The 10,097-nt window shown below is 43.8% G+C and overlaps 1 protein-coding gene across 1 annotated transcript in view; it reads right to left on the bottom strand.

The window, feature by feature from the left end:
* Positions 1-502: 502 nt before the first annotated feature.
* The window catches only part of adam19b (ADAM metallopeptidase domain 19b), a 154,298-nt gene continuing 144,703 nt past the window's right edge, over positions 503-10,097 (bottom strand). The window contains exons 22-23 of the mRNA XM_078550528.1: positions 6,012-6,124; positions 503-4,136 (exon numbers count right to left, since the gene is read on the bottom strand). Of these exons, the coding sequence (XP_078406654.1) occupies positions 4,094-4,136; positions 6,012-6,124 (156 nt within the window). The 3' untranslated portion in view covers positions 503-4,093. The remainder of the gene's footprint in view (positions 4,137-6,011; positions 6,125-10,097) is intronic.

The following is a 10,097-nucleotide window of genomic DNA, read 5'->3' as shown; positions in this document are numbered from 1 at the left end:
AGGCTATCTGCAGCAGACATGGATTTGTAACGTGGGCATAGACAATGGGATTTGGCTCATCTGCAATGGTCAAATAACCCGCCAACACTTAAGACTTTCTATTTTCATCATGGGGTGAGGAGGGGAGGTGAGCATGGGGGTGGGAAATTCCCATCAGAGGTTGGCCGGACAGGCCTTCCAAGCTGACCCCACTGTGGCCCTGTCCCATCTCACTGGGTTGAAGAACATGTTCAGTACAGGCTTTGGGCACATGTCAGATGGATTGTGGGGGGAGGAGCAGGGAACAATCCCTGTCTCTGAATGGTGAGGCCTGAAGCCCTCCTTCTTTTGGTAGCCCATCTAGGCAAGATATCCCGTGCAACCATGCTGGTTCACTCAGTCTAGCTGCATAAAGGGGCAGTCCAGCAATACAATAAAATGTAGTCTGCCTCGGAACATCAGCTTAAACTATTCTTTTGGGGAGAGCTGGAAAGTAGAAAAACAGGAATGGTAGAAAGTGGAAGACAGCCTCATGTTACTGATGCCAAAAGACACAGAAATGCCTCCTCCCAAAGTGTTGTTGTTTCTTGGAGGCAGAGCTGGGCGATACTAAGGAAGCCTTTGGCAAAGGACTACCTTGCCATAATCATTAATATAGCGGGTAGGGTGGGGGAGGTGCACGGAGAAAACGTTTTGCAGTCATTTTTAGAGCTCAGTGGGCCTTTTAATTCCGGCACATCCATCCCCACCCCCATTAGGCCCCCTAAAACTGGGAGAAAACCTAGGACTCGCCATCAAGATCAGCACATGAATAACAATCACTCAAGCAAGGAACTGGAGACATCACCAACACTTGTGAAACCATATCCCGCCCTGTACATCAGAAAAAAAGAGGAATAGAGTTGGGAAAAGGAGTGGGATGCACATGAGACACTGGCAGTAAGAACCAACCAAGGCATAGGCAACACATGACCACAGCTGCAGCATTAACTTTATTAACTTAATAAATAATATGAAGGCACAAGTCATGGTGTTCAAGTTTTGTTTTGTTTTACCCAGTTACACAAATATGGATGTAAAAAAAATCCCCATATCCTGTCATGAAACTGCTGCGCACCATCAAAATACTGTTGAAATATGGGATGGGATTTTTCAGCCCCGTCGTGGTGGGACCTGACACAGGAGATTTGGTGGCCCAGCCAAAAGTCGGACAATCCCAGCGGTTGGCAGGGCTGGAAAATCCCGCCCATGGTTTAATGTATTTCCCTGAATTCTAGATATCCCCCTTACACATAAACATATTTTTTTCACTTTTGAATTCTAAAATCCAAACACGTGGAATAGGTAGAATGGTTAAAATAAATGAATGAAGAAATGATGGCTTTCCCCAACTCCTCTGGGGCTCCTCTCCCATGAGGTAATGATTGGAGTGAGGTGAACAAAGTCATCACAGTCAAAAAAACTACAGATGCTCAAAATAAAAACTGATGAAAGGTCATCGACTTGAAACATCAACATTGTATCTTTCTCCACAGGTGCTGCTAAACTCCTGAGTTGTTCCAGCGTTTTCTGTTTTTATTTAGTGTGATCACAGGACCTTAGGATCTTGAAAGGCTCAGCTATTGTAGTTTATTTCCCCTCCATTGACTCTTGCTTGGGCACAGCCTCATGAGTGAGTGCAATAAACAATGGCGACTTGGGTTGTGGAAAGCTCTCAGAGCCAAGCCGGGTCAGCCTTGTACCAGTATCCACACCAGCAGGAGTCGCTGGATACTGATGGGGTCCAGGAGTCCCTGCTGGTAACTCTCCCATCAACCGAACTCACCCTAACGGCTGCGGAGACCAAATACTCCTCCTTCAACCAACCAGCTGAGATCAGCTAACCAGTGCGTCAAACAGGAGTCAAAGCCTAGGAAGTTTATGTTCTTATCTGGCTTAATATTACACAAGTCCATCTAGGAACTTGCTCAGTGATCCATCTGACAGTGTTAACGTACTGGGAAAGAATCAAGTAAATCCATTGGACTTCCATAACGACAACTTGCATTTATATACCACTTTTGACGTAGTAATACGTCCCAAGGTGCTTGGTCAAAGAAGTATGTTTCAAGAAGCATCTTAAAGGAGGAGAGGTAGAGATTTGAAACGCTTTAAGGAGAGAATTACAGCATTTAAGGCCCAGGCATTTACAAGCATGGTTACCAATAGTGTAGCAATTACATTTTTAAAAATTCATTCATGGGATGTGGGAATTGCTGGCTGGGCCAACATTTATTGCCCATCCCAAGTTGCTCTTGAGAAGGTGGTAGTGAGATGCCTCCTTGAACCGCTGCAGTCCAGGTGATGTAGGTATACCCACAGTGCTGTTAGGAAGGGAGTTCCAGCTGTTTGACCCAGCGACAGTGAAGGAACGGTGATATATTTCCAAGTCAGGATGGTGAGTGCCTTGGAGGGGAACTTGCAGGTGGTGGTGTTCCCATCTGTCTGCTGCCCTTGTCCTTCTAGATAGTCGTGGTCATGGGTTTGGAAGGTGCTGTAAAAGGAGGCTTGATGAGTTCCTGCAGTGTATCTTGTGGATGGCACACACTGCTGCCACTATGCGTCGGTGGTGGAGGGTGTGAATGTTTGTGGATGGGGTGCCCATGCTGGATGGTGTCAAGCTTCTTGAATGTTGTTGGAGCTGCACTAATCCAGGTGAATGGAGAGTATTCCATCACACTCTCAACTTGTGCCTTGTAGATGGTGGACAGGCTTTGGGGAGTCAGGAGGTGAGTTACTCGCCACAGGATTCCTAGCCCCTGAGCTGCTTTTGTAGAAATAGTATATATATGGCTCATCCAATTCGGTTTCTGGTCAATGGTAATCCCCAGGATGTTGATAATGGAGCATTCAGTGATGCTAATGCCATTGAATGTCAAGGGGCGATGGTTGGATTCTCTCTTGTGGGAGACGGTCATTGCCTGACACCTGTGTGCCATGAATGTTATTTGCCACTTGTCAGCCCAAGCCTGGATATTGTCCAGGTCTTGCTGCATTTGGACATGGACTGCTTCAGTATCTGAGGAGTCATGAATGGTGCTGGACATTGTGTAATCATCAGCGAACATCCCCACTTCTGACCTTATGGTGGAAGGAAGGTCATTGATGAAGCATCTGAAGACGGTTGTGCTGACAACACTACCCTGAGGAACTCCTGCAGTGATGTTCTGAAACTGAGACTGACCTCCAACAACCACAATCAACTTCCTTTGTAATAGGTATGACTCCAAACAGCGGACATATTTTTCCCCCTTTCCCCACCATTGTCATTAGGCTGACTGGCTAGTAATTGCTGGGCTTATCCCCCTCCCCTTTCCTGAACAAATGTGTAATATTTGCAATCCTCCAGAATGTTGTCTTAGTGAACATTCATTTGGAGTTCAACTTAACATCACCTGAAAATAAAATGTTCATCTCCAATGTACAGCATTGATTTCATTCATAAAATGACTAAGTGCTGTCAGATGCCACAATTCAATTAAGATTTAAATCTACAATTGTCCTCAGTGCTGTGGGTGGTGCAGGAGGTTCACCTAGGCTTTCCCCTCTCCTGATCGTCACCAATTGATGATCCCTCTTGGAAATGGGCTGCAGAGTGGAATCAGAATTGGAAGTCGAACGATCGATGTGGGGTTTGCAGTTCTTCAATATCGAATAGCCTAGCAATTCTCACCATTCTGGGCTCAAGCCTGAAGAGTAGCAACTGTGGAAAAGGTACCAGAAGATGGATGGCACTCATTGAACACTGTCACTGGAGGGATTCATGTTTTCAGCACAGAATGACTGAATGGAAACAAAAAAAAAGATCTTTCAAGCTCCTGAGAAATGTGTTCCCACCTCCTGAAAATGCTTAATCGAAAGAATTACTTGAGACGAGTTGCTTTCGATTGCAAGTTTGACCATGCAGGTTGTAAAAAATGGCTCCTCTATATTTACAGTACTATTGAACTGGATGTCACATTCATTGTTCGGCTGGCATTGATACCAAGGGATCCTAAGACAGCAGAGATCAGGATAGTGCAAGTGGTTCTTGAGGAGTTTCAGGAGTGTCCCTGCAAAGGCTTGTCCATAACCATTATCTCCTCTGTTTCTGTGCCACAGGTTTTAGATGGTCCCTTCTGCAAAACAAACAAGAAAGACAGACAGTTGATCTAGGGTGGAATATTTCAAATTGCTTTGGAGAGTCAACTTCCAATTAGAAGCACTGTCCCTGAAATTTCTCAAGGCTCCCATTTCACTTGGTAAGTGCAGTGGGAGTTACTCTCCCCCTACCTCCCCAACTGAGCTCTATCCCCAGCCACAGATCTTGGGGATGGGATGAGCTGCACAGCCAGGATTCCTGCAGGGACTCATCAGCAGCATCCTCTCTGTTTCCACCTGATCTGCTACTTTGAGGTGGGGCTATGTTGTGCTGCTTCAACTGAGGTCCTCCCCAACCTATCACCCCAACTAGGCCCAGCTGGACTGAAGAGATCAATTGCACACTCTATACATTGTTCTTGAACCTTTGCTGGACCTCATGCTTTTTTAAAAATAGTGCAGGATTTTGCAGGTGTTTGATGGGTATGAAAAGGCTGCAAAGAACAACCTGGATACTGAAGGGAATTTACCATAGGTGTTGCAGATTGAGACAGATGGAGAACAGAGACTTGTAGAACTGCAAATGAGGAACAGGGTGAAGCAATTCAGCCCATCGAACAATTAGGTCATGGCTGATCTGTACCTCAACTCCATTTGTCCGCGTTCACTTAAAATTAGAGTCAAGCTATTTAGAAGATTATGGCCCCTTGCTCTTAATTATCTTCCCAGAGGAAATAGTTTCTCTGCAGCTACCCTGTCAAATCCTTTCAACATTTTACACACTTTGATATGATCACTCTTCAATATTCTAAATTCAATTAAATATAGGCCAACTTTATGCAGCATCATGTCCTCATCATTTAACCTTTTTTAGCCCTGATATAATTCTAGTGAAACTGTTTTCTTAAAGGCCAATATATCCTTCCTGAGGCCTGGTGCTGAAATGATAATTTACTGGTCCTTATTGGAAAACTGCAGCAAAAAAGATAGATTGATCTTAGTATCCCCCACAGACTCTCGTTTTCCTCCCATCTTCCTTTCTTCCCTTTTCCCTCTCTCTTCATCTCTTTTCCCCCTCACCAATATTTCTCTCTTTATTCCTTGTATTTTTCTTCTCTCTACTCCTTTACTTTTATCTTTCTCTCCTCTCCTCCATCTTTCTTGTCTTCTCTCCTCATTTCTTTCTCTCTCATTCACACACAGAGTAAAGGGAAAGACAAGAAAAAACATAGGTTAACCTTTGTCAGGGCCGAATCACCTCCCCAGAGTAAAACAAATATTTTACTGATTGACATGGGAAGTCTTTAACTCCTCCGAAGAAGCTGTTGAGGATTTTCGATTGAGCAATGAAATGTTCTGGGCTTGATTTTCCAGTAGCACAGAATATTAGTCTGAGACTCCAGTGAGTCTTGCATTGCCAGAGTGCTATCCTTCAGATGAAATGTTAAACTGAACTCCTGTCTTGTAGTTCAGCTGGATGTCAAAGAACCATAGCTTAATTAGAAATGGATAGGGAGCTGTTCTGAGGCCTAGGCCAACATTCCTCCCTTAAGTAGCACCAATAATAACAGACCAATTGGTCTTTACCCCCACTGTTGTTTAGTTTTGCTGCAGCAGAATAACTGTCTATGTAACTACATTCCAAAAGTAATTCATTATGCAAAAATGTTTTGATGGTGTGGTAATATGCTATATTACTTCATGATAACAATCTATATTGATTCATGGTAAAATGTCATCTTAATTTGTGGTAAGATGCTATCTTAAGCTACAGTAAAATGTTATCTTAATTCATGATAAAGTTAAAACTGATTCAAAATAATTATTTCATGATAAAACACTCTATTAATTAGCATTGTTTTTTTGAATTCTGACTTCCCTTTACGTAAAGGCAAGTATTTAACTGTACTAACCTGTATGGGTTGATTTCAGAATGAACTCTGTTCTCCTGTAGTTTCTCTCCAATGGTTCTGTTATTCACCTGGAAGCAAGGATCACTGCTAGACATTGCCAACCTGTGTGAAACCTTTAACCAAAAAAGTACACTTTATCATTCTGAACATTTTGTATCTGAAAATATATTCAGTTTTTTTTTAGCTCTAAACTGGATCTGCTTAGGGGAGAGAGACATTTCCATATAACAATGGAGGACAAATGAGGAAACTTCATCAGCCGTTTTAGCACAAGCCACCTTTTAATCAAACCATCGTCTGTACACAGGCAGTTTATTTGGAAGTAAGATTTGTATTGAGGTTCCTCTGCCACTACACTGAAGAGAATTACCAGCAGCTTTTTGCTAGTACAACGATGCATCAATCACCTCTCACATCTACTCCAGTTGAATTGGGGTATTTCATAATAGTAGATGAATTTGAATCCTGAGATTCCAGCATTCCTGAACTTTAAAATATCCGCCAAGCCTAAAACTACTGGTTCTAAAATCTTAATCTGGGAGTTGTAGATTGTGGGGGAGCTGGTGGATGGTGATGGACAAGATTAAGGAAATCTTGCATGTGCTTAATTTGTTTCCTCCTACCTGGTAATCAAAGAAATTAACATCTTTTTGCATTTGGAACATTTTCCTTTAAAGATATTATACTACCAAATATATCAAGGGGCCCAAATTTCTCGCAGGAGGTGGGAATTGGGAGTTAGGACCAAACCTGAGTCACATTCTGCCTCCATTTCCAGACTGTCAGGGAGTTCGATTTTGTGGTCCCTGGGGCCTTAACTGGACTTGAGGCAGGTCTTCCACGCACATCAGCAGACCTGAGGTCGGGACGGAGATGGGATTGGAGATGCACCAGTTCTGGAGCAAGCAGGTTAAAAGGCCAACCTCCAATCCCAACCCTTTAAAAATACATCGGCCTGAAAGAATCTCAACAGCATCTCAAGAATGTTCAAATTTAAATATATGAGCCCATAAATTCTCCCAAATAAACGCTATTATACAGCATTATAAGCATTGTCAAGAGTCAAATTGTTTAAATAATTGGGGGTTTATGGGGCCTTGGGAGTCATCCAGCTTTTTAATGTGTTAAGAAGTATTTGATAATGTTCATACAGATTCTCTAAAGTATTTATACACGTATTAAAAAAACCCATAAATCCCCCAAATAAACAATTTGACCTTAGAACTACTCATCTCAACAGGTGTTTAAACTGAAAACATAAAAGCAATCAGAAGTGCTTAAACATTACTTAACTTTTAAAGCTCTTCCCACCTCCATGCAACTGGTATAGAAGTCGGCCGGCCTCACAGAAAATCAGAAAACTTTCTGGAGAGGGGCTCTTAATGAAACCGCCACTTTGTAAATTAACTCCTTAATAGGAACGGGGCTGTTTGGGTCCTGCTCCCTCTCCCGCCCTCTGGAAATAGCACTGGGCGGAAACAAAGGCAGCATTTTTGGCCGCACTGCTCAGCAGCCATTATTTCTGCCGTCCTGCCCTGTTCCCATCCAATTTGGAATGGGAAAATTCCGGTCAATATGCTAATCTAGAGATTGTTGGAAATACACAGTTAAAATACACAGGGAAACAAGGGTTAATGTTTTGGAAGGAGGTTGTTTTTTGGGATGGGTACTTCCCCTTAAACAGCATAGGATAGCATTTTGTCAGTTCTATAAATGGGGTATGTGGGAGATGTTTGGGAGGGCTAGTACCCTTGAACCGCTGTTAAGCCACTAACCCATGTCAAAAGGTGTGTGGGTAAGTGAAACTGGTATCCCACAACTCTTCAATTCTCACTTATGACACAAAGTAGCTGGTTGTACACACCAGTGGCCATTCCCCAGGATCTTGACTCAGCTGTCGGGCAAAACTAAGTGAGGGGCCCATCGGTTTTGGCTGGTGTGGTATGGGGATGTCACCTCGGGGACATCTTCTCTTCTAAGTGCTGAAGACAGGGGATGACAGATATGGCAAAAAAATCCCAACGTGTTAGTAGGACGATGGCTCAGAAGGCGGAGACCAGCAAGGTGTGTGACAAATCCAGGGCACAGTCATGACACTTAGGACGGCAACTGGCTAGTCACATGTGAAGTGCCTGGGACCTCACACAGTATAATCCCCATCATCAGTCTCAAAAAGTCATCGACATACCATGACAGCAGATCTCCTGGTAGGAATAGCTAAAACCAGGACAGGACAGGTGAAATATTAACCTACATATGAACATACGCATTAGGAACAGGAGAAGGCCACTCGACCCCTCGATCCTGCTCCGCCATTCAATAAGATCATGGCTGATCTGATTGTAACCTCTATCCACATTCACATTCCACATTCCCACCCACCCCGATAACCTTTCACCCCCTTGCTTATCAAGGTCCAGGATTTTCAGCTCGGCATGCGGGTGCGCGCCTGACACGCCTGAGCGTGAAATAGCACACAATGACATCGGAGAAGCGTCCCGACGTCATCGCACACTCGCGCAATATTCCGGTCGGTGGGCGTGCGCGCACCCGCTGACAATTAGAGGCCTATTAAGGCCCTTAAGCAGGTAATTAAGTAGAATCTTTCACTGCCCATCCAACCTTATGGTTGGCAGGCAGGCGAATAGGCCAGGAGGCCTTTGTATTTTTTGCAAAACCTAATCCATGGGTGGGATGAGGTTTCCAACAATGAATAAAAAAACAAATATTTTTAAACTTATTTTTGACATGTCCCTCTCCATGACACTGAGCCACATCTGGGGACATGTTTATATTAATTGTTGATTCTTCTTTTTTCATTTTAAAATTCTTCAGCTCCCTGAGGCAGCTCTGTGCCTTCAGGGAGCTTTCAGTGAGCGCACCCCGTGCAGGCGCAAACTTGAGTGCTCGCGCTCCTCCCGCTCCCCCACCCCAGCAGCGCTGAGGCTCTCAGCGCAAGTTTCACTCTAGCTGGCCGTTAATTAGCCAGCCAGCGTGAAATCACGGTCAGGGCCCGATCGCAGGTGGCTGACCGTTACGCAGCTGCTCCCAGGCCTGCCCGCCACGCCCGCCCGACGAGGGGAAAATCCTGCCCAAGAATCTATCTAGCTCTAGCTTAAAAATATTCAAAGACTCTACTTCCACTGCCTTTTGGGGGAGGAGAGTTCCATAGACTCACTACTTGGAGAAGAAATTTCTCCTCATCCGTCGTAAATGGGTGAACCCTTGTTTTTAAACATTGACCCTTTGTTCTAGATTCTCCCACAAGAGGAAACATCCTTTCCACATCCACTCTGTCAAGACCCCTCAGGATCTTATATGTTTCAATCAAGTTGCTTCTTACTCTTCTTACTCTCAGCGGATACAAGCCTCGCCTGTCCAACCTTTCCTCATAAGATAACCCTCGCATTCCTGGTATTAGTCTAGTAAACCTTCTCTGAACTGCTTCCGCTACATTTACATCCTTAGTTAAATAAAGAGACCAATACTGTACACAGTACTCCAGATGTGGTCTCACCAATGCCCTGTATAACTGAAGTATAACCTCTCTACTTTTGTATTCAATTCCCCCTCACAATAAACAATAACATTCTATTAGCTTTCCTAATTACTTGCTGTACCTGCACACTACCCTTTTGCAATTCATTTACTAGGACACTTAGAACCCTCTGAATCTCAGTCTCTCACCATTTAGATAATATGCTTCTTTTTTATTTTTCCTTCCAAAATGGACAATTTCACATTTTCCCATATGATACTCCATTTGCCAGATCTTTGCCCACTTAACCTATCTATATCCCTTTGGAGCCTCCTAATGTCCTCTTCACAACATATTTTCCTACCCATCTTTATATCATCAGCAAATTTAGCAACCATACCTTCGGTCCCTCCATCCAAGTCATTAATGTAAATTGTAAAAGTTGAGGCCCCGGCACCGATCGCTGTGGCACACCACTCATTGCATCCTACCTACCACAAAATGACCCATTTTATGCCTACTCTCTGTTTATTGTTAGCTAGCCAATCTTCTATCCATGCCAATATGTTAGCCCCCATATCATGAGCTTTTATTTTCCGCAATAACCT

This window comes from Cetorhinus maximus, chromosome 10, assembly GCF_964194155.1.
Source record: "Cetorhinus maximus chromosome 10, sCetMax3.hap1.1, whole genome shotgun sequence".
NCBI classification, from domain to species: Eukaryota; Metazoa; Chordata; class Chondrichthyes; order Lamniformes; family Cetorhinidae; genus Cetorhinus; species Cetorhinus maximus.
This window is presented reverse-complemented; position numbering and strand designations above follow the sequence as displayed.